We start from the raw sequence: 26,710 nt of genomic DNA on the forward strand, positions 1-26,710 counted from the left end.
ACAAAAATGTATTTTTATTTATTGAACGCGTCAAAATGCATGTCAAAGTGGTGCGACCTTATTTTAATGTGACATTATTGTATTGTGACACTATTGTTTCGCGACATTATTGTTTTGGGCACATTATTCTAATGGTATGTATCATTATTGAATGCCGAAATCATTATAAAATTAATAAATTACATACAGGGTTTTCCAATAAGAGGTGTTATTTTGAATAGCCCGCTATTTCGGTAGTTGTTACTTTTGAAGCTGTCATTTTTTGACATTTGACAAGCAGAAACTGCGCCATTAATAAAAATGAAACGATACACGCTTCAACAACGCATTGAAATTATTAAAATTCACTTGAATAAATCAAATGCAAATCATCTTGAGTGATGAGGCCCATTTCCACCTCGGTGGCTTCGTCAAAAAGCAAAATTGTCGCATCTGGGGCTCGGAAAACCCAAGAGTTATTGTTGAAAAGCCTCTCTATCCTCAACGTGTGACTGTTTGGTGCGGTTTATGGTCCAGCGGAGTCATTCGACCTTACTTTTTCGAAAATGAGGCTGGAGCAACAGTTACGGTGAATGGATTGCGCTATCGAGAGATGATTAATGTTTTTTTATGGCTGGAATTGGATGGTATTGATCTGGACAACGTTTATTTTCAACAAGACGGCGCTACGTGCCACACAAGCAACGAAACCATTGATCTTTTACGATTGAATATCAAAATAACACCTCTTATTGGAAAACCCTGTATATATTGTGAAATGCGCATAAATGTATTGTGACCCTATTGCAATCTGACGTCATTGAAATCATAGTAAATCACTTATATTAATGTGTCGGTATTCATTTCCAGGCAAAAGAGTGCAAAGATGAAGAGTACGCGTGCGAAACTGACGCTAGGATTTGTCTGCCTTATTCTGCCAAGTAAGTTATTACCAAAATCGATTAAATACTTACTTAAAATATAAAAGTCATTTACTAGCTATTTCCAAATTTTCCATAGATGCGAATAAGTTTAATTTTTTAGTTAGCGTACCTATGAAAATGCTAGAATTTATTTAAAACCTTTATTTTTTAAAATTACACATATACGTATTTTTATTTTTTGACATTACTGTATAAAATACATTATTTTTGCTACACACGTTGTTTTAATGTTACAAAAGTGATGTTTTGACAATTTTATGATTTGAACGTTTAAAATTTTAACATTTTGACAACTTAACAAAATTGACAACTAATCTTTTGATTTTTCATATTTATACCAAGATGTATTATTGTGTTCCATTTACGCGACATTTTAAAGCCGAAATATGAGATCTGAGCGTCGAGATATGTACAACGCTCACGTTTACACGGGAACAACGCGGCCGGGTGCGGTGGTGGAGGTAAGACACTATCCTGCGGAGATAGCTCGCCCGTCTATCTCTGGGACAGTGTCTTGGTTCACTGTCCTGTCTTCCATATTACTGTATACATTAGGACAGTGGTTTCAGAGCTGGGACAAAACAGTATTGTACTGTCCTTGTGCTGCATAACATAAAAATAGAAAATGTGACAATATCCTTTGAAGTTTGCCAAGTTCAAATTATATTGTCAAATACATCCACAAACTCACTAGATCACATGACATTTCAAAATCTGTCATACGCCCAGATACATTTTTATGAAAATTATCTTTTTTTTACACATGAATAAAAGGGACATTTTGACAATTTTCAATTTTGTTACCTAACAAAATTGAAACTAATCTTTATTTATTTGATATGTCAATGATAATGAACTCTATAGACTCAGGAATCCTTCCTTAGCCAAAAAACAACTCATTTGGTGCTTCAGTAAAACACCAGTAAATTCAGAAAAGATTTTCAACCCATGCAGATGCAACGGAACGGCTGAATGCCCCAGGGGAGAAGACGAAGCTAGCTGCCGAATCTGCTCCCTCGGAGAATGGTCCTGCGGCTCCAACATTGATGGCAGCCCGAAAGTCCACCCAGGAGACTCCGTCTTCAGCGTGGAGACCAGCCACCCTGGGGACTCGATTCGGGGAAACAGGGTGCCGAGGACTGGAAGGCAGCAGTGCATCCAGGAGGCCTGGCGGTGTGACGGAAGTGTTGACTGCCTCGATAAGTCGGATGAAGAACCGTCCATGTGCAAAAAGTTGAAAGGTTAGAATTTTATTTTATCTGTAGTATTAATACGCTGTCATACACACTCACTCCATGTGTTAGCTACAAACTTAAGTGCTGCCATCTATAAATTTCAAGACAAACTTTTCAAAATACTGTAGTAGCTAGATTCAATTTTTATGTTCTGTGTAGGAAGCGAAGTCCTGTTTTAACTCTACCGTTTCGCATTTTGTCTGTAAATTTTTTTGTACGTTCCGTTTGAAGATTGTAGCAGCTTTAATGGTTCAGTAAAGATTATTTTTTCAAATATTAAATCATTGTGTTTCTGACTTTCTTTCGCATTTTTTTCTCTCAATATTATGGTACCTACCTGCCTGAAGAAAGTTTTAAAAAATAATTGTCATCGAAATAGTTTCTCTAGAAATATTATATTATTTATTTGAAATTTAAAAAATGTATTTCCGTACCTACTTACAAACGTTATGATTTCAGAGGAAATTTTAATTTTGATTTTTAAAAAAGAGAAAATTATTATAAATATACTTTTTGGGATGCGAGGTGTACTTACTGTTGACAGAACTACTAGTTATTCATAGAAAAGTCGCATTAGGTGGCTTGTACATGCACTTGGAATACCAAAAGACCGACAAAACAGAGTTTATAATATCCTGCAAATCTGTCATAACAATCCTTTCGACTGTGAGATTTCTGCTTACTAATTATTGTTTTTTGTTTAAATTCCAGAGCACCCAAACATGACAGCCACACACATGGTGGTGCATAAAGAACCCTGTGAAGGGGGCTTCAGCTGCAAAACAGGGCAGTGCATCGACTACCTGGAAGTCTGCAATGGCTTCGACAACTGTTACGACGGCTCTGATGAAGGAGGACTTTGTGGTAACAATCCTTTTATTATTTATTTACTTAATATTCATTAAAGCCCTGTCAGGCTTTTACAGAGGAAATTTACAATTTAAGTATAAAAGTGAAACATAATACATATATACAAAAATAACTATATACTAAAAAAAAATCAATTGCCAATACCTAAGATTAACATCAAATCCAAATAATGACACCTGATATTGTAAATAAAGCAAATTTTCAAATATAAAGTAAGTATTTACATTGTACATTTGTATATTCATAGAATTAATAACAGGAAAATAATTTACTCGTAAGGTATATATAATATACTTATATGTATTATAAAACAGAAGATTGAAAAAAAAAAGAAAAATAATGTCTGTTGTATCTAAAGAACAAAAAAAAATTATAAGTAATGTCAAAATACAAACGCTGTAATTAACCGCCCTACCTTTGGGTTATTATTCAAAATGTAGATAAAAAAACATCGGGTTTTTTTTCATTAGATTTCGCAATAACAATACTTGTTTTCAATATACCACACAATATTTTCACACAACAGACTCATTTTTGACCCTTTTTACATATTTTGTATTGAATGTAATATATCAATCAAAATAATCTCGATACATTCTGAAAATGAGGCGGCCAGCGATTGATGGTGTTCAAAATGAAAATAACACCTTTTCTTAGGCCATTTTTTCACTACATTTTCAAAGAGAACTGCTGATTATGGAGAGTTTTATGATTTATGACGTTTTACCAATTCCTTCTTCATACGAGCCAATCACAAAAAGAGTGAAAGTTTACTGATAGCCATGGACCTCACTGTTACAAGGATATTTATTCATAATAAAACCATACATTTTAGTACTCTTTATTTATTTTATTACACTAAAAGAATTTTTTTGTGTGATAAATTTTGAAACAGGGGATGCAAAGCCCCACATCACAGTCAGGACAGTAGTACCTTGTCTCCTTCCTCACTTTTTTCCCACTTTCATTTAGTTTTGAGCAGCAAACAGCGCAACGTTTTGCAGCATTCAGTTTGCCCGCGGTAGGAGAAATTACATCAATAAAATGTCTTTCAGTGAGACGTAAGGGGTTTGGGTTGCTTGATGGTCTTCCCCCTTTGGATGAAAAATCTGCTGTATGATAGTTTTCCAAATATTGAAAAATTACCTTTTCTCTAAATGTAGAGTTATTTGAAACACCACCCTTTTTTTTGTACAACACATATGCATTCCAGAGTGCTTGCTCCAGAAAATGGAAAAATATTTTTTTGTAATATTTTCTCCCCTGTTTTCTGGTGACAGGGCGAATCGCCAAATGCTGGTCAACCCGATCTACTCCACGCATCGTAAAATTATATTCGTTTGCTACAGTTGGGCGTTGTTTGTCCGATTCAGTTTGCACCATCGTGCAGCTATGGACAGTGGAGAGAAAAAACACTTTTTTTTTTCTCTCCACCTCATCACCATGATTTTCCCCTTTCTGTAGGCTTTGGTGTATCCACGAGCAACTTTCTTAGGAAAAACAATATTTTTGGGTACCCCTTTTCGTCTGAATCTTAGTGTTCCATATGTGTCCGTTTTTTTTGTAACTAATAACTCCGCTAATTCTGGTGACAATAGTCTGTTGTCAGGCAGTACCCCTTATTGAGCAATGGTCTCATTAGTGACATAACCACTTGGGAGGAGACTGGAAGATGTTTGTAGCTCTGGTCAAAAATGTATTTTTTCCTGTATAAATAATTGTGGACCATATATATCCTGAGGTGGACTCACACAACATATATGTCTTGACGCCAAATCTCGATCTTTTGAGTGGCATGTACTGTATCCATCCTAGACGTCCTTTGTATAACATCAAACTTTCGTCTATGGTCACATTTTTCTCGGGGATATATCCTTGTTGAAATTTTTTTTGCAAATATTGATACACAGGCCATATTTTGTTCAGTTTGGGATTGGGGTGGGTCAATTCGTTGTATTCAGCATTATTGCTAAAATGCAAAAATTTCTTTAGCAATAAAAACCGCCTGTATGAAAGGGTGGGTGCAAAAAATGGAGTCTCAAATATCGGACTTTTAGACCAGTACATCTTTTCTTCTGGTTTCTTTACCAAACTTTGTACTAAAATGATTGCAATAAATATTCTCATTTCGTTGATTGTTGTTGGATGCCACGAACTTACAAGGCTTGTCGAAGAATGTGGAGTAGAATTAATAAATTGCTCAGCAGATATATTGGTTTGATCCACTATCAGTTGCATCAGTTCATCATCAAAAAAGTAGTTGAAGAATTCATACTCATCTTTACAATTATTGACTGCTTCAGGAAAGCCAGATGTCGATGTAAATTCAAATGGTGGTTGTAAAACATCTCCTTCAGAATCTATATCCACCCACTCCTGAGCACTTGTTGGAACGTCTTCTACTTCGCTTTCATGTTCATCTTGTGATGTTGAAAAATCCTCACTTATAGTGGTCTCACTTCCGGAGGAGCTAATATTTTCATATTCACTCTCACTTGACATATTGAACACAAAAAATAGTTTTTTATATAACACAAAGTAAATAAACGGTATAAAAAAGACATGCATTCACACAAAGTTCACTAAAAAACATGTAACGTAATAATATTGTCATAAAAACTGCGCCACTTGCATGGAGAACCACTGACTAGCGACTTGACTTGTATGGGAGTGACGAAAATACACCCGTTTGCTTCGGCTGACTTCGAAATACTAAACGGGATGACGCAGGAACAAACTTGACGCGCACGAACGTGTCACAAACGTTTTGTGGGTTTCGGTAAAGTATGTTTTGTACCTGAGCGTACGTGATACGGCTTGTTGCGTTTGGGTGATACTTTGACGGACGTATTACGTACGTTCGTATGCATAGGGCGGTTAATATCGAATGTAAATAATAGTACTTGAAATGGTAAATAAATCAAAATATAATATACATATCAAGTATGTCCGTACAAGCATACATTCATCATGTATATGTGTGATGTATGGTAATAAGTTGGGTATTCAAGCGATAGATGGCACTAGTCAGAAAGCTTACTCCAGAGCCCGACAGATGTCGCTAGAGTGTAGCAATTGCCTGTGGGGTATCCTTGTCAGACTTTAAACTTCTAGAAACAGAGAATTACCAACCCTCGGGTAATGAACAGTGTAGCTAAATCCAGACTTATATTTATTGTAACGTAAATACACGAAATTATTGTTAAGAACCTTTTACTTTATCACAAGAGTTCCCAACACAGAAATCTGCAAGTAAGCAGAGATATAACTGTATATTTTTCTGGTTTATGGACTTTACTGGAAACACTTGGAGCGTATTTTAACTTTTTTATTTTGAATCAAAAAACATGCTTTTTATAATATCAACGTTGACAATAACAATTTATTGATAACGGGCCCGACCCTTGTACAGATAAACACTATTTACTGTAATAAATTTCTGAAGGAAAGAACACTTTTTCACTGGTAACAGTCCCGTTATAGATTAAAAATACTAATCCATCGACACTATTGACAGATTCGGACATACACAATGAAAAAGAAGCAACTGTTTATCGACATGGTTAGAGCTCTAGAACGTTAGTGCAGATTCACACCATTTCTAATAATCAATTATTCAAACAATCCATAGATGGTGACTGTATCCAGAATTATTAAGAACTTATCATTTACAAAATTAAACAATAACAATATGTATAAATAGAAGATTCTGTTCCAATCATAAAATGTATTACAATTTATGATTGGAACATAGTAAACCAGTAGGAATTGGGCGGCTAGGTCAATGTGAAGAGTTTGGTGGATACTCGGTTAAGTTAGCAGTGACGAAATTTTTAAAAGAAAACCTCTATAAAGTTATGGGGAAACAAAATTTCATTTACATTATTTACTCCAAATAATGTCAGGAATCACTGATTTAATATAAGTCAAGTACATCCCTTGACACCCTGTGTAGGGCCGCTATTTCAGTTGGTCTACTGTTTTAGGCTAATTTCAACAGGATTGGTCACAATTTTCGAAATTCACAATGATCACTCTCTCTTATCCTCAGCCAATTCTTGTGAAAAGAGCATTTGCGCGGAGGCGTGTCACAAGTCCCCGCGTGGAGCGGTGTGCGCCTGCCACGGGGGCGGCGTGCTAGCAGCCGACGGACGCACCTGCAACCTGCCGCCACCCCCCTGTCTTGCCTCCCCTGCACCCTGCCCGCACCTCTGCTACCCTTCCAGGAACTACTCTTACAGGTGTGAGTGCTTCAGCGGCTACATGTTGAGGTGGGTAACAAACACACGTACATAATATTACTATTCACTTTATACAAGAGACAAAAGACTTTTACTATATGAGACAGGTGTTTTTATTAGTAAAAAACAAGCAGCTTTTATAATACAAAGATATTTATATGTATCTTTATATGTATCTACAAGGTATCTACCTAACCTTAAGTATTCCCAGGCCGAGCTTGTATCCATGTTATCATGGAACATTCGACAGGAATGTACTTACTTCATAACTTGCTTTTTACAATATTGATGGGACCTTTACGTCATAATTTTTGCAGCAAAGGTGAGTAGTACAAGCTGACTTAATATTTATACATAGAATTTTAAACAATAACATCGACTCTACCGAACTAACTACTGTCCCTTATTAATTTTAACATACCTTTGAGACCTACACGACATACAGTGATATTCCACACGCTTAATTAAAAACAAATGCAGCATCTAATTCGTCAATTAATCAAGCGCTTCATACTCTAAATGATATTTGTCTAAACTCAAACATTGACATATGTATTTTCAGATTCACTGCCCAAATTCAAACGTGGCATCATGTCAATAATATAAACTGTTCAATGCTCATACATACAGACACACACTCATACAAACACTCACACATACATTACACACACACACACACACACACACACATACACACATACTTATACACAACACAAATCACCTGATAATTAAGGAATAAACATACCACTTACCAGACGTTAGAAGGAAACATATCATAGGTACCCAACGTGAAGTATCTAATTCCAGTATATTGTTTCATCACTGTAAATCATGTATTGAGGTGATTCAGCGCCCTTGAGGTGATTTTGCACAAAAACGGCGCTATACAAGTCATCCAATTATTATTATTTTTTTTTTTTTAACTTCCGATTTAGTTGTCCGGGTTAAGTCTTCCCCAAAGGAAAAACTTAACCCTTCCACTCACTTTTCCACAAATGATCAGCTAGTCAATCAACACTATGTAAGTGCATTATATAAGTAAAATAAATACAAAACAATACAAGAACAACAACACGTCAAATCATCAGATATCAAATGGGAAAAAAAAATTCACCGTCTCCAGATATTTTCATATCAGAGGGTTCGGCTCGGTAGAACTTCTAACAGGGCCTATAAATCCTACTGATCCCTCAACATAAATATTTAAAAAATCTTTTGTTATCCTACATGTATTCAAAATGACCGACTTTTGCATCTTTATATAGAAATTTTTTGATAGATCTAATACGCCTAAATTTTTAATTAGAGAGCTAGGTATAATGCCAGTAGCCGAAATAACGAATGGTAATATTTTTATAGTCTGAGAATGCCAAATTCTTTTTATTTCATTTCCTAAATCTGTGTGTTTTCTTATTTTTTCACTAACAGATTTTTGAATATTACAGGAATTTGGAATAGCAACACCAATGATATAAGTTATTTTTTTAATTTTGTCATGTAAAACTATATCGGGTCTATTATGACTAATCGCTCGGTCTGTTAGTATAGTTTTATCATAATATATTTTATAAAATTCGTTTTCTAAAAATGAATTTGGTTCGTATTCATAATATGGTACTACATTACGGCAGTCAATCAAGTTATGTTTAATTACCAAATTTTGGTGAATTATTTTTAAAACTTGATTGTGCCTAAATGTATACTCGGACGGTGCTAATATAGAACATCCCGATATAATATGTTCTATAGTTTCCGGAAAAGCCAAACATTTTCTACACAAATCATCAATTTGATTTGTATCTTTGATTATATGCTTTCTATAATTTTTAGTATTAATGACTCTATCCTGAATTGCAAGCATAAATCCTTCTATTTCTGCGCTCAACTCTCCAATACTCAACCATTTGTTTGACTTAATTTTGTCAACATACGTTTGGTTGAGATAATTGAAGTGTTTTGCGTGTAAAATTTTATTTGACCAGGAATCTAATAATTCCTGGTTGGGATTTATAAAAATGTTGGCATTCTCATCGTATAAATTTAAAGGTGTAATATTTCTATCTGCCTTGCAAATTATTTTGTGCATTTCTGAGCTATGAGCTTTCCTATGGAAAAAAGTTCTTAGCATTTCTACCTGATTATGTTTCAAAGAAGTTATTTTGACTATACCTCTACCTCCTAAATTTCTAGGTAAATTAACTCGTTCTATAGCTGAATTTGGATGATGGCAATTAAACTTTGTTAGCGTAGTTCTAATTAATCTTTCTAAGTTATCTAAATCTGTATTAGACCATTTAATTATGCCAAATGAGTACGTTAATAGAGGTATTGCCCAAGTATTTATTGCTTTTACTAAATTTTTAGCAGATAGATTGAATTTTAAAATTTTCCTTATCCTAGTTTGAAATTTAATCCTAATATCATTTTTAATACTACTATGGTCTACTCTATTTGATTGTGGGTATCCTAAATACTTATAAACCTCATCCCTTTTCATACTAGTAATTTGGAAATTTCTAAATATACTCTCGTCCCCATCTACAATTTTGCCTTTTTCTATATGGATCGTTCTACATTTATCTAAACCAAATGTCATTTTGATATCATCTGAAAAGTTTTTAACTACCTCGATCATTTTCTCTAAATTTTGTTCAGAATTCGAAAATAATTTTATATCATCCATAAATAATAAATGCGAAATTGTACTACTCTCCCTTGTATTACCCTTAACTTTTATTCCAAACTTGCTTTTAATTAACATTTTAGATAGAGGATTCAATGCTAAGCCAAACCAAAGAGGACTCAATGAGTCTCCTTGAAAAATCCCTCTTTTAATTGAAATGCCCGGTATTACTATTTTCTTGCCTTTTAAATTGATAAGTAAATTGGTATTCCAAAAGGACATAATATTTTCCAAAAAGCTAATAATAATGGGGTTAATTTTATATATTTTTAATACTTTGATCAGCCACGAGTGCGGGACACTATCGAAAGCCTTTTGGTAGTCTATATAGCAAGTATGTAAATTACGTTTTCGAGTTTGAATCTGTTTTAGAATTACAGAATCGATAACTAATTGTTCTTTACATCCCATATGTTTTCTGCGACAACCTTTTTGTTGTTCAGATAAAATATTTTTTTCATCTAAATGAGTATATATTAAATCTGTTAAACAAGAGGTTAAAATTTTGTATATTGTCGGTAAACATGTAATGGGTCTGTACTGAGAAGGATTATTAATATTTTCGCTTTTGGGTAACATATAAGTAATACCCTTAGTTAGAAAATTTGGAAAATTTTGAGGTTGACTGACAAATTTTGAAAGATTTTTTGCCAAAAGAGGATGTAAAGTAGTCAGACGTTTGTACCAAAAATTATGTATCCAATCGCAACCCGTGGCTTTCCAATTATGAGTATTTTTAATAATTTTGGTTAACAATTCAACCGATATATTAGAAAAACTCATTTGTTCAATACCTGAAAAATTGAGTTCTTCATTTTCTATCCATGGAGTTGACTCGTTATGTTTTATATCTTTACTCCAAATTTTAGTCCAAAAATCGCGCATATCTGATTCAGATGGTAACGGAATATTATTATTCGAAATAATATTTTGTTTATCGTCAAGTTTGGAATAAAATATTTTTTCATTTTTCTGAAATAATCTATTATTATTTTTTTTATTATACGTATAATTATATCTTTTTAATCTACTAGCTTTTACGCCTAATTTTTGTTTTAATAAATCCAATAAATCATTGATTATATTTTCATTATTATGACTATCAATGTTATAACCAAATTTTCTACCAATTTCATCTACATGTCTCAAAATTTTCCTACTTCTATTTCCATTTTTATATTCTATTACTCTAGCTATGTTACTTCTTAAAAATACTACATCACTTTCTAATCTGATCTGCCATTCTGGTTTACTATAACTATAATTATGATCTATCGTCAGAGGATGATAATTTAATTCCTAACTTATTACAAACAGTAATCGCACTAGCGTATACTATTGTATGAAGATCTAAAAAACTAATTTCGTCAAATATGACTTTTGGTAAAATTATGTTATTTAATTCAAAAATTAATTTAGATAATTTCTTTGACGTATGCAATTTCGGTAATTTTGGTGTAATTGTTGGCTCTACATCTATATATCTGTTTATATTATTATGAAGTAAGCTAGCTAATTCTACTACATTTTCATCAACAAAGTTTAAATTTGCAATGTTGATTTCCCTAAGATTATAAATAACGGCTAAGTTATTTGAATCTACTGTAATATCATTGGACATTTCGACTAGAATATTATCCAAACTATCTACATTCAATGCATCTGATATGACATTGTTACTTGTGTTAATTTGTTCTAAATTATTTCCCCTTTGCAATCTATCTGCTACTTCTCTTTTAATCTGTTCTAATGTGACTACAGAAATTAAATTATTTTTGAAAATAGCTCGCTTTTGGTCTGCTAATCTTTGTTCGCTTACTTGGGCAATCGGATAATTTTGTGAGAAAAGTAAATGTAATTTTTTCCTATATAACAACATATCTGTTTCTACTTTGGTTACATAAAAATATGAACGAACAATGAACATATTGACATCGTTCGTCCATTTCATACGCTGTCTAGGAATACCTGCTTTTGTTTTTTGGGGTCTTAGACTATCCATGTTCATCTGTACAGATGACATAATAATCCCCTGTTCATCTACGTTGGTTGCAAATGACATTGTTGTCATTTTGCAAAACAACTTGGCGATGATTGTATCTTTACTACTACATTCCAGTAACCAAATCAATAAATAATTTTCAATGTGACCAAATTAAATATTTTAATCAAACTACCTTTCGACATAACAAATCTATAATTTCTAATTCAACTACCTTTCAACATTACGAATCTATGATATATTATATTCCAGAAAAACGTTATCAACATAAAAATATATTTTTATTTTTTTCAAATGAATGTCAAATATTGTTGTTTACCTTGGTTACTGGGGTCCTCAAATAATTTTTTTTTTAAATCCTATTTATTTACCTAAATATCCTATGGCTTACTGGCAGTTTATTTAATGCGTTATCTGATATACTCTTCTTTAAATATTTATATTTTTTGGGATCAAAGCTAATTCTTTTCTATCTGATATAACAAAAAATAATAAAAAATAATAATAAATATTTATTATTATTATTATTGTTTGTTTCTATAATATAAAGTAAAATAAAAAGGAAAAATAATATATTTTTGGGGATCTGGTGAGGAGGCACGGAATGAAAGATGTTGTTGTGAAGGTCAGAGTGTTTATTTGATGAGTCAGGTAGCCGTGATGAGAGTGGGCGTAGGACAGATGTAGTATTCTCCGGATGCAGGCGGTGATGGCAGGTCAAGCGCGGGTCTGTGAGTCGACGCCGGGCGCTGGTGACCGGACTCGTTGTCTGTCAGGCACTGGCGATCTTGGCAATCAGTACTCCAGTGCTGACGGGAAGGCCGAAGGTGCGGTGGACCTTGTAGGCGGTTGAACGGGAACTGAGTAGACCAGTGAGGATGCTGCGTGTCCTCGTGGTGGTCATGGTGAGTGGATGAAGCGCTGGTCAGAGACGCTGGAACCAGGGCGCTGTAATCCAAGTAGCGTTGGCCAGAGACGGCGATCTGGGCCAAAGCGCTATGATGTTATCCCGATGGAGTCCATGAGCAGAGCCGGGAAGAATGTCCTTCACGCAAGTGAGGTGCGCGGATTATCACTCGTTGAGCACCTTGTTAACTGATGGCGGATTGATGACTGACTGACTTCTTCATGCTGTCGCTTTTAAAAGGTGAAGAAGCTTCTGGAACAATTTGGTTGCTATGTAGAATTTTCCAAACAAATAAATAAAAGAACATCCAAGAAGCTTGTTTGGAAAAATCGAGACTTCTAGAATTTCGTTCGAATGAAGTAGTTGCGTACCACTACATATTTATATTATTAACGTACTATCAATAAGTACCTACATCAGACACTTAATATTTTATTTGTATGCATACATTCATCAACATGTGGAATCGAAATAATTACACAAGTTAGTACAAGAATTTTATTTATTTATATGCACATATGTATTTGTTCAGTCCAAAACGTATGTCTTAATAGATAATCATGTATATATAAACGCATAAAATTGTATGGAGATACATATTCCGGTTACAATGCTTTTTGTATTGACGAGCATTCTAGATGAATCTCGTAGCATCGCTACAGATACATTTTGATAATTCATTCGCAATTCACCTCCAGTCTGTTCTGCCAGATTTATTTTTCTTCCATATCCATTTGTTTCTTTTACTTTTATTTTCAAGCATCATCTAACATCATTTTCATTGCAGAAACGACAAAAAATCTTGCAAGGCGGTCGGCGAGCCCATGTCGGTAGTGTTCTCCGCAAACACGGACATTAAACGAATGACGCCACACAACAACACGATCCACCTCGTACACAAGGAGAATTCGCCAAAGATTTCCGGGCTGGACGTGTTTTCTGCCCGACACTATGCCTTCTACTCTGTGGAAGCGCTTGCAGAAATTCACCACTTGAATTTCCACAGCGGGAAAGAAACCATTGTGGACGTTCCCGGAAAGCCGATACTTCTAAGGCTAGATTGGCTCAGTGAGAATATTTACTATGTGGACAACGGGGATAATAAGAAATTCATTGTATGCCATATCGATAGGAATAAATGCGCCTCTTTGCAGACAGTGGAAGACAAGGAGTTGGTGAGTTCGTGATGTTGTTTTTTTTTTTAAATACATCTATTTAAATTTCGATTTTGTTTTCGTAAATGAATGAATGCAAATCTTAGAAGAGGAAATTAACCAACTTCCCGTCATCCGATCGAGCTGAAACTCGGCAGATACACTCGTACAAATACACAGTTCTCTGAAATTGGGTGACATACAGCAGTAAATATATGGAATAAATGTCGGTCCTACCCAATTGGGATTTGTCTCGGTTGTTGACTCCAATCTCCGGGGAAGAAGGTTCAATCCTCAGTCAAACCAATTTTTAATTTTTTTTTATTGATTATTAGCTGGCCCAAGAGATGGCGCAATTAGATCAAAATATGAAAACAGATGTCTTATAATAATTTTTTTTTTCTTTTCTATTTATTTATTTTTTAAAAGAAACTGTTCATGACAAATATTTGATATTGCTTTTGCAATGTTGATGGACTTAACGAGGAATTTATCCCATGAGATCTCGGTAGGAACTTGACACATTTGTCATCAAAGTGCCACGAAGCGGTCAATCAGTTTCCATCGGCACTTTTTTTTATAAATACTTAAGGACTAATGAAGAAAGCTAGTGTTTATGGACGGGTTGTTTCAGAAAATTTGAACAATTCTTCAAATTTCAAAGTTAATTTTTCTGTGAAAGTTTTTTTCAAGTTCTGTTATTATTTCAGCTCTGTCAAGTAACTGGCCTACAATTGTATAAAAACAGAACTTGAATATGACATTCACAGAACTCACAAATGAACGTTGAAATTTGATGAATTTTTCAAATTCTACGAAGCAACATCCTACGTTAGAATGTCATTTTGAATTAAAAATAATTAAAAAATAGACTCTAGTTCCTTATTCTATATATTTTCAAATGCAATGTAACGGGTACAACTACGAACATAGGGCAGATCTGCCGTACCATACGAAAGGGTTAATGATACTTGAGTCGTATAATTTCTATACCCGCTATATCAACTTTCATTGATTTGGAGAAAACCGCAAAAAACTGTCACATCTCTAGCGTACATAAGTAATTGCATTACAATTTTTTATATAATGAATTGGAGTAATGAAATTTCGAAAAGCATTTATTTTTCTATATATGTCTAGCAATAATTAAGTGATTTCAATAAATGGATAAAGCGGATTTTGATACTCACTTCGTGATATAGAGGCTTTTGAAAGTCAACTGAGCCGACATGGCGGGTTTAGAAACACACGCGTAGATCATTTTGACATACGAGCGTGGCGTCAGAGCGGCGGCCATATTGTATTTTGGCAAAATAACTGCTTGTGATTGGTTGAATCCGATATAGCGCGTTTTGATAGTAACTTTCTGTATGATATAGCGGATTGGTTTCTCACTCGCAGTTTTAACATGGTTTTTGGTCGTGATAAGGAGGGTTTTGAATCTCAATTTTAGGCTTCTCTTGTTGCTCGCAAAAATGTGAACAAGATGTCACACTCAGATCATTTTGCCAAAAAATCGGATATAGCGGGTATAGAAATTATAGGATTCACTTTATCTTACAATAAAACTTATATTATGTACTTAGCTTTATTTAAAACCTATAAAGCGAGATAAACATTACCGTTTTGCAGCCAAAACAACGCTTCTTACCAATTTTCGTAAGTAATTCTCGGTTTTAATCTCCCATTAATGTCAACTGTACCATACGAAAGGGTTTATGCAAATTTTAGTGGCGTTCTCATAAAAAGTGTATATTATTTCTGGCCCAGTCAAGATTTCTATAATATAATATATAAATTTGTGAGAAGAATTGTTTTCTTGTGCCCATTTATTACTTTTGGTAGGTATATAATTATAAATAACTGATTTTTTGTTCAAAATACTGTGGTGCTTGTTAGAAAGATACCATATAGAAATAATATTATTTTTTTAGGTGACTGCATTCGTCTTAGACCCATTAAACCGACTTATGTTCTACGCTCTCACAGCCTGGGGACCGATAGACCATTCTCACTCCACTATTTACAAGGCTGACCTAGACGGAACGCACATTGTGAAAATTGTCTCTGAAAACCTTACTCTATGCTCCGGCCTGGCCATAGACTATGAAAAGAAACTGCTCTACTTTTCTGACCAGCAGGGAAACAAGATAGAGACCATAAACTACGAAGCTACCCAAAGACAACTGCTTTTAAAAGACAATACATTCATCATAAAGCCGTATAAATTGGATTTATTTGAAGAGGAAATATATTTCACATCCTATGGAACAATGAAATTGACACGATGCAAAGTTTTTGGCGAAAAGAGATGTATCGCTACTAGTCTGCATGTGTATGGAGCTGATTTCTTCAAACTGGATCAGTCTAGCAAACAGAAGAATGTGAGAGATGAGTGCAGGATTTACAACTGTACAAATATTTGCGTGATGGCACCACTGGGACCTAAATGCTTGTGTTCGGACCAAACGTCAGTTGCGCCTGGAGTAGAGTGTAATTCTACAAACCAAGGAGTAAGAAATTTATAATTTTTTTTATGTACAGGGTTTTCCAATAAGAGGTGTTATTTTGATATTCAATCGTAAAAGATCAATGGTTTCATTGCTTGTGTGCCACGTAGCGCCGTCTTGTTGAAAGTAAAGTTGTCCAGATCAATACCATCCAATTCCGGCCATAAAAAATCATTAATCATCTCTCAATAGAGCAATCCATTCACGGTAACTGTTGCTCCAGCCTCATTTTCGAAAAAGTAAGGTCCCATGACTCCGCCGGACCATAAACCGCACCAAACAGTCACACGTTGAAGATAGAGAGGCTTTTTAACAATAACTCTTGGGTTTTCCAAGCCCCAGATGCGACAATTTTGCTTGTTGACGAAGCCACCGAGGTGGAAATGGGCCTCATCACTCAAGATGATTTGCATTTGATTCACTCAAGTGAATTTTAATAATTTCAATGCGTTGTTGAAGCGTGTATTGTTCCATTTTTATTAATAGCGTAGTTTTTAATTGTCAAATGTCAAAAAATGACAGCTTCAAAAGTAACATCTACCGAAATAGCGGGTTATTCAAAATAACACCTCTTATTGGAAAACCCTATATTTGTTGATATTAATTGCGCAGAGTGCATAGGAGGCCCTGAGGGTAATTGTTGTATTCATTATTTTTTTCCTCGTGTAATATTTTAAAATATAAAAACTTACTTAAAAAATGAAGATATCTACTTAAAAAAAAAAACTAATTTATAATTGATACACAAAACCATGTACAATGTGACTTTAAAACGGGATACCCAAGTTAGTTTCACTCACATTCTTTTCAACTTTTGTGAAAATTTTTTTTTTTTTAAATTATAAAATCTTTGATGGGGATGCTGTATGGAAGTATGGAAGCTTTTTGAGGTATGAAAGCAGTGAATATAGGTCTTACAGAAACCCAAATTGTAGGAGGGAGGAAGCACAGAGGCCGACAAATCATTAAACGCGTTGAATGGATGAACGAACCATAGAAAATAGAAACGATCCATCCTCATGTAGCAAATGTCAGTTGTATACAAGCTTTTGTTGCGTGTTTGACACGTTTCTTGGCTGTGCATCGGTGCAAAATAAATTGATGACACTAGTTTTTCAGAGCAATTTTCATTGAAATACCTGTAGAACAAGAACAGTATTCCCACCTGACGCCTGTGAGTCAAAGACCGCACTCCGTTCATCAAAATAGGGGAATCTAAGCACAGAGTCAAGTTTTTTTTCATGTCATGTGGGGCTACCGACAAAACATTCAAATATCTTAGAAAATGATTTTATAATACCTTAGATGCAGATACACTTATTTTCAAAGTACCACAGACTTCTAAACACAGTGTGTAAGTACATAATGTGAAACACCTGCACCTGGACCGTAGTGCTAATTTAAAGTTACAATATTTTACCTTTTAGCTATCTGAGGGTCAGTTGCTTCACCGATACTTAAATGTAACATCACAATCAAAGTATCAATCAACGCTTTTTTTTTTTTTGCAGGTTCCCGTTAAACGACGATTCTAGCCCCGTTTCAGCTTTTGAACAAATTGTGATCAGCTGACAAACATAAAGACATGTCCGTTATACTTGTCAGCTGATCACAATTTGTTCAAAAGCTGAAACGGGGCTAGATATTGCGCTAACGAGAACCATTAAATGTAAGAAAAAAAACAATGTGTTTGATTGACACTTGCTGACAATGTTACATTTGAATATTGGTGTAATAATTGGCACTTGGTGTTGCCATGTAAAAGAATTTGAACAATTGCAGTGCCTCATTTATTTTCTATGATTATTTGTCAGAATAACATGATTTTTTTATCCAGAATATGGCGCCAGTGAAGACCAGAGTGACTCCCATCGCCGTCAACTCCCCAAACTCTGTTCCTGCAAAGCCAGCAACTAAGGAGGGCAAGAGTGCCGTCATATTGCTGGTACTCTTCGGAGTGGCCTTTGTTCTCTTCATCGTTCTCGTTCTGTTCAGAATGAAATTCTTTGAACACAAGATAACTGCGCCAAACTTCCAGTAAGAACAAATTAAAATATATTTTCTTTCATACCATTAAAGATTTTCTAATTATAATGAATTTATTTCATAAACAGATTATCGATTTCATTACCCTGTCTGGGCTGTAGGAGTCAAAGGGTAATTATTTTTCTCTTATTCCGCTTCACTCTTAATACGCAATATTTCACTTTCAAATAAATGGATTTAGCTTTATTAATTCTAAACATGATTTATTATGTCGGGGGAGACGGAAAAATACGCACTTTTAATTTTAATTTCGTTTATTAAGTCACTTACGCGATATGTCAATTAGTATGCGGCGCCGTTATAGTCGCAGCCGACGGCGACTATGTTCATATCAAGAGTTGGATTATATTCATAATATCGTATTAGAATTAAATCACAAACCAGTCTATACAAACCTAGCGTAGCCCACAAACTACTTGAAAACTGGGATATAACTCTAAAGGGGACGCGAGCAGGCGTTATTAAAGGTTTTCCCCAACATTTATAGTAACTTTTAGTAATAATATAACTAAATTCAAGTATTAATTCAAAGTAAACATTCCATATTTACCGTGAAGCGGAATTCGTAACCTTTACCAAAGGGTCTTATGTGCTATCAGTTTTCTTTCAAATGGGTATAGATTACCCTCCAATAGCTACAATAGCCAATCTGTGTTAATAAAATGGTCATTATATTAAAAAATATATACAGTGTTCGGAAACTCGTAGTTAAAGCGGTAAACTGATGAAACTACATCACAAAGCTATCCAAAAAAAGCTTTTTTCAATTTTTTTCGGCTACTAAAGAGCTAAGAAAACTCTTGGAGTCAGTCCATGTTTCGACGCATTTTAAAATACTTTAAACAGCTGATATTAACCCCTTAGTTCTCTTTGACCTAAAATATTCCAACTTAAGGCTTGATTCACAAAAAGAAAGCTCAAATAAATAAAAAAAAATTATGCCACAACATCAACTACAAATATTCTGTAGATTCACCAAGTGTATTATACTCTCAAATTATGGAGTAAAGTAGTGGCATAAAATTATGATATCGTGTCAGCCTGGAATATTTATCTCACAAAAAAACTCTGCGGTTGTTTGTGATATGTGAAGAATACCTCATAAAATTGCCCAAAATAGGGTTAAATTGTTAAAATAAACGTTTTTATTTTCAGGGTGCACTTCTCAAACCCAACATTCAGCGCCATTAGAAACCCACTAAGTAATTTTCTGACAAGTAAAGAAGGACCAGCAAATCTCAGGTAATTTCCCACTTATGTATTACAGGAAAGTCCCTAAGTTGTAATTCCATACTGTTAAGTTAGGTTAGATTTGTATTACAGGAAAGTCCCGAAGTTGTAATTCCATACTGTTAAGTTAGGTTAGGTTTGTATTACAAGAAAGTCCCCAAGTTGTAATCCCATACTGTTAAGTTAGGTTAGGTTTGTATTACAGGAAAGTCCCTAAGTTGTGATTCCATACTGTTAAGTTAGGTTAGGTTTGTATCACAGGAAAGTCCCCAAGTTGTGATTCCATACTGTTAAGTTAGGTTAGGTTTGTATCACAGGAAAGTCCCCAAGCTGTGATTCCATACTGTTGTTAGGTTAGGTTTGTATTACATGAAAGTCCCCAAGTTGTAATTCCATACTGTTAAGTTAGGTTAGGTTTGTATTACAGGAAAGTTATAGGAAAGAAATAGGTTAGGTTATAACAGATTAAAATAATTACTTCTTCAAGTTTTCATCCAATACTTTGTTATTTATAACTTTAATGGCCAGTTGTTTAACTGCCCGTTACATTTGACATTGTCACAAATCGATGATCAGCACAATTTTAATTTTTTTTTTAAAGATTACATACCTCAGTTGGAAAAGGTTCTAACTGACATTTTAATCAAAAATGAAAACCATTTTTTTTACTTATTTCTAGAGCCATCTGTGTTGTATTTCCGTAGATACTTGTATGACGAAGTTCTAATATCAAGTTTTTAAAGCTTCCATTTATTTTACAAGGTTCTAACATCACTTTGAACTTTTTGCAATTGCCATTAGGTTTGTATGTGACAGTTGATCTTTTTTACCCAATCTATCCCAATATCAAAAGTGACGGTTGGTCAAATGGGTTGTTTGATCAGTCGAGGAACCAGATCTGAGTAACCAGGTACTTCCCAACCTTTCTCTTCCCCATCTCCTTCCTTTCCCCTCATCACAGCCTTAAATCACACCCCAAATGGGGGTGCCATAGTACCACAGCCCCAAGACAGTTGGGTTATTAATGCATTGTCAGTTTATGTCTAAATTTGTGTACAATTTTAAAATGTTGCAGTTTGGAAACATGCGTCGTAGAAAATCACCAATAAAAACAAAAACAAAGGAAATAAATGTAACAATAACTACACAAGTAATTTGGAATCTGATTTTTGCATGGATTTAATTTTATTTTTTTTAAATCATTGCTAAACACCGATACATAGTTATTTTATCGACCATCATAAGCTATTTATTAATCATATATGTACATGTTTTAAAATGCCTAATATATTATATCAATGTCTAAGAGTTTAAATATTTTATCTCCATTAATCACAATATTGAGAAAACTGATACTGAAAGTTTGCAAATCTTGGAACATTAGATTTTGTGATATAAAAATAAGTTTTTAGTTCCGTATTATAGTATATTATACAGGATTTTCCAATTAGAGGTAATATTTTGATATTCAATTGTAAAAGATCAATGGTTTTGTTGCTTGTGTGGCACGTAGCTCCGTCTTGTTGAAATTAAACGTTTTCCAGATCAATACCATCCAATTCCGGCCATAAAAAATCATTAATCATCTCTCGATAGCGCAATCCATTCACCGTAACTGTTGCTCCAGCCTTATTTTCGATAAAGTAAGGTCCAATGACTCCACCAGACCATAAACCGCACCAAACAGTCACAAGTTGAGGATAAAGAGGCTTTTCAACAATAACTCTTGGGTTTTCCGAGCCCCAGATGCGACAATTTTGCTTGTCGACGAAGCCACCGAGGTGGAAATGGGCCTCATCACTCAAGATGATTTGCATTTGATTCACTCAAGTGAATTTTAATAATTTCAATGCGTTGTTGAAGCGTGTATCGTTCCATTTTTACTAATGGCGTAGTTTCTACTTGTCAAATGTCAAAAAATGACAGATTCAAAAGTAACATCTACCGAAATAGCGGGCTATTCAAAATAACACCTCTTATTGGAAAACCCTGTAGTTTTAAGCTTTTGTTTATAACATTTATTATGGTGTTAAGGCTTTTTTTAAATGCTTATTATACTTTTTTTTTAATTTAATTTTTATTTAACTTTATTTGGAAAACAAACAGTTTTATACACATGTTAATTTAATATTACATGATTTCTGGGTTGTGTGTAACAGTAAAATTTCCGCATAAAACACATAATGCACAATACAGTATTAAGCTTGTCATATATTATAATGCATCATGTGATTGGCTTTTGGTTATGTTTCACAAACTTTTTTTAATGTTTCAGACCAAACGACTGTGAATTTGAAAATCCTCTTGCTCCTACTTTGGACAGAGGTTGGCCAAGTGACTTGGATTCAACCAATATCCGCATGACACAAAAAGTAAGTTTAAATTACTCAAAAGTAAGTTATGTAACAGAAAAGTAAGTTTAAATTACAGAAAAGTAAGTTTAAATTACAGAAAGTTTGTTTATATTACACAAAAGTAAGTTATATTATATTAACCTTTCCCTTACTGTGCTAAAAAAATCCACGCGTTCCGGTGCTGTGTAGTCAATACACATCTCAAAATAAGCAATTTAATATCGGAAAAATATGAATATTCATAGTTTATCGCTTATGTTTATTATATTTAATATTCAAAGTGATGATAATTGTAATTTAATTTCTGAAAATATGAAAAAACCATCGGCAGATGCTAAACAAACGTGCGAGGAGTCCTTATCTAACGACGGCCCGTGACCGACTGGCTACAGGTGCTGTGGGCGCTGTACTCACACACACAGCTATGCGGTCGTAGATATCGATGGTCTAAATAAAATTGCGGACGTTTGGATTTCTCGTGTTCCCGCATAGCGAACTAAAGCGGGACATCAATAGCGTGTCATTTCCTTGCGCACTCTTCACGTAGCAGTGTCACACGGTTGATTTTATTGGTGTATTAGTTCCCGATTTTTAACAAAACACTCTGATTTTTAATTGAATTTGAAAACTATATAAAATATTTTTTTTTTTCTAATTCAGTGCATAAATATATAACAGAGGAATACCTAAAATCTGAACCCAGAATTTATTATATTTATAGAGTTATTTAAGTTATTAGAAGCAATGTGTAGTAAATACACACCACAGATAAGGAAAGGTTAAACAAAATTTAGAACTTATTAAGTTATATTACACGGCAGTAAGTTAACATTACACAAAAGTAAGTTCACGTCACACAAAACTTTGTAAACAATACAATAAAGTAAGTTTATTTTACAGAAACTTTTAAAATATAATAAAAACACACTTCCATTCAACTATCTCGCCTTCAAAACTAACAAGTTCTAATAATTAAATAAGTACCTTAAAAAATTATATAGGATCATCTCCTTTGACACTACCAGTGTTTTCTGAAAACCGTTTACATAAATATATTCTTCTATCCTTTTTAAAATACTAGTTTATTATATTCTTTCATGCAATTAAATATCTATGTATACCATGGTCACCCTACATGTTTACTACATTATACTGTAATGAATTGGCTGAAATTAGATTAATAGGTACCACGTAGGTACTCAACTTGTAGAAACTTTTATGTAACAATATTGTTCTCTTAAAATATAATCTTTGCGCTATTTTTTATTTTTTTGTAAAATTATTAACCTCAGGCTTATCCTCGTGGGGTTAAAAATTCTAATGTAAAAAAAGATGCAATCTAAAGAAATAATAAACAATATGAAATGGTAACCGAATAACTCAACACAATGACGTTTCACCACACCTTTAAAAAGTGATATTAAGTCATGAAAAGCGATGAAACAACATCTATGTTACGTTGGTTAGATTTATAGGTTAGTTTTTTTTTATCGCACTTAACATGGACCTAAAAAGCCCTGGACAGATCATTAGTGCGATTTTATATGAATTGTGTTGAAGCCAAATCTAGGGTGAGTGGAAATTGCCTGGCATCCATCTTTTATGACAATTTTTTTAAAGGATATGTTTGCAAAGTATATAATTTAATATTATAATTTTATTTTTGTGTTGTTAATGCAGTTATAACAGATTATGATTTTTTAGAATAATTGATGAGACAAGGAATGGGATGTCATTAAAAAATTTATGTAGGTTTTGGCATTTTTCATATGTTTTCTCCTGCACCCTGCGGCTTCAAATCGTTCTCGAATAGCTTCGTCCAGGGCTTTTCATGCCTTTATAACACTTTTTAAAGGTGTGTTGAGTTATCATGGAACCGTTCGGAGACTAGGTATTTCCCAACCTTCATCTTCGCCGTCTCCGTCTCTTTCTCGCTCCCGTCAGCCTCTCAATGTGATTTAATGTATTTTCTGCAGCTTCCAGGCGGACAAGCTCCAGTTCCCAATCTCTTGGTCGACTCTGACTCCGATGTGGAATCAGATAGAGATCTTCATGATGGCGATTATAGAGACGAAGCCAAGCTTTTGCTGTAAACCAACCACTCGTCAATATTTTCAAATATTATTCTGCATATTAACCTAAAAAATATTTTCAATTGTCACCTTAATCACACTTTTCTATCTAACCTAACCTAATAAACATTGTGATTTATCATCTTAACCACCCTTTTCAACCGAACATAACCTAACTTAAAGGAACTTAAGACCAGTTGTTTACCATCCGTCAAATTTGATATTGTCACAAAATCAACCATCAGTCATTTATAATTTTTTGAAATTTGAATTGTCCCCGTTATAGCCGTTAATTTTGTAATTGAGTTTTGTACAGCCGTTGATTGAGCCATAAAGTATTACGGATGCTGTCACGCTTATAATCGACCGTTAACATTCGTTATAATATACAAAATTCTAACTTGCGCATATCGTCAATTTGTGACAATGCAAAATGTGACAGTCGGTCAAACAACTGGTCCTCATAACATGTTTAACTGTCATAACTCAAGACGAGTTATAAACAATGTCAACATTTGAGTTAGGTACTGCATGTCTCTATTATCATCATGTTGTTGTTCAGCTATAACTTCATTTAGTTTTTCCCCATCAGACATCAAATATAGTTTAGTTTATAGCTTTTATATCCACAATACACAATATTCTAGCTTAAATTGTATTTTTTTATTGAATAGTGAGTCCAAGGTAGATATATTTTAATGTCTATGGTCCAGAAAAGACGAAATTACTTTAAAAGACAATTTTGCGAATAACTTTTTAAGATTGATCTCATATAAAGATGTGCAATTTTGACTTCGGTTGATCCGGTCATTATAAACACAATATTATAAATAATAATTATTATGCAAGATATATGTCGTTCTAATAATGGAACAAAGATGGACTCCTCTGTTTAGAATACATTATGTTATAATTATTATTACGTAAATATTTATTAAATGACTTTTTATAGTTTCGGCAAATTAATTTATTTGTTTAGTAAATTGGATGTTTTCAATAATTTATAAATTAGTATTTTACTATCAGTAATAATATGAAACACAGAAAAAAAATTTGGGTTCGATCGAGAATTGAATTTCCCGTCAACCAGACAGGTACGTTAACCAATTGTGCCACCGAACTCATAAGTCAAAACACCTTTTGTGTTAATATTGTGAAAGTCTAGCGCATGTCAAGAGTATATTATAAATATTATTTCAATTAACTTATTTGACCTAAGTTCATAAAATTAAAAACTTTCATAATAATAATTGATTTCTTTAATATTTATTAATATTCAAATTCTAATATATTTAAAAAAAAAAACATTTCATACAAATTTAATTAAATGTTTTTGTCATTATTTTTAATTATTTATAAAAATACACTAAAATATAATAATTTATATTTAATTTTATGCAGTTGTCCTTATATGAACAAGTTATTTTCACAATATATTTATTATTATTAAAAATTATTTAATTTATTAATTTAATCTTTATGTAATTTATAACTTCGATTGAAATATTTTAACTTTATATTTTCTTAAATATATTCTTTGTTAAAATAAATTATGCAAATTGTAAATATTAATAATTTATTAAGATTTTAACTATCTGTTTTAATAATCTGATATTTAGTAAAAAATAATAATATTTATCAATTTTGAGATAATTTTTTTTGACTTTGATGACTTATTTTTCTTGACAGTGTAAATTATTAGACATTATTTTTCAACAATTAAAATGACTATATTTTACACCTCGAAACATTAAAATAAAAAATTTCATCAAACTCATCTTCATGAACTAACCCAACTAATTTACGATTTCATTAAAATTTTAGAATAATTTAATGAAAATGGGACCTGCATTATAAATATATTTTATTGGTGATTTTTCTTTTCAAAGAATCATTTATTGGACTGGATAGACCATTTTGTAGTTATCAATGTGTCATAATTTTTATATTTTCTATTTTGTATTGTCTCTCTATCTACAATGAATGATTCCATTGTAAATTACATGATCTGATTGTAATTTTATTTGGGTGCAGTTTAGATGATTAAATTGTTTTGTAATTTATGTGTTTCGATTGTAATTTGCATGATTTCATTGTAATGTGCATGAATTCATTGTAATTTGCATGATTTCATTGTAATTTGCATGATTTCATTGTAATGTGCATGAATTCATTGTAATTTGCATGATTTCATTGTAATTTGCATGATTTCATTGTAATTTGCATGATTTCATTGTAATTTGCACGATTTCTTTGTGAATTGCACGATTTCAATCTAATGTTCATGATTTCATTGTAATTTGCATGATTTCATTGTAATTTGCATGATTTCATTGTAATTTGCATGATTTCATTGTAATTTGCATGATTTCATTGTAATGTGCATGAATTCATTGTAATTTGCATGATTTCATTGTAATTTGCATGATTTCATTGTAATTTGCATGATTTCATTGTAATTTGCACGATTTCTTTGTGAATTG

General features: G+C 33.2%; 1 protein-coding gene across 1 annotated transcript in view; it reads left to right on the forward strand.

Moving 5' to 3' along the window:
- Positions 1–22,148, forward strand: part of yl (Putative vitellogenin receptor yl) — a 77,537-nt gene extending 55,389 nt beyond the window's left edge. The window contains exons 25-34 of the mRNA XM_089648973.1: positions 850–920; positions 1,878–2,164; positions 2,870–3,022; positions 7,080–7,299; positions 13,649–14,036; positions 15,950–16,528; positions 18,363–18,562; positions 19,727–19,813; positions 20,877–20,951; positions 22,077–22,148. Coding sequence (XP_089505099.1) covers positions 850–920; positions 1,878–2,164; positions 2,870–3,022; positions 7,080–7,299; positions 13,649–14,036; positions 15,950–16,528; positions 18,363–18,562; positions 19,727–19,813; positions 20,877–20,910 — 2,019 coding nt within the window. The 3' untranslated portion in view covers positions 20,911–20,951; positions 22,077–22,148. The remainder of the gene's footprint in view (positions 1–849; positions 921–1,877; positions 2,165–2,869; positions 3,023–7,079; positions 7,300–13,648; positions 14,037–15,949; positions 16,529–18,362; positions 18,563–19,726; positions 19,814–20,876; positions 20,952–22,076) is intronic.
- The last annotated feature ends 4,562 nt before the right edge of the window (positions 22,149–26,710 follow it).

Source organism: Hesperophylax consimilis, chromosome 28 (assembly GCF_061612785.1).
Source record: "Hesperophylax consimilis isolate HC1 chromosome 28, BYU_Hcon_1.0, whole genome shotgun sequence".
Classification (NCBI taxonomy): Eukaryota; Metazoa; Arthropoda; class Insecta; order Trichoptera; family Limnephilidae; genus Hesperophylax; species Hesperophylax consimilis.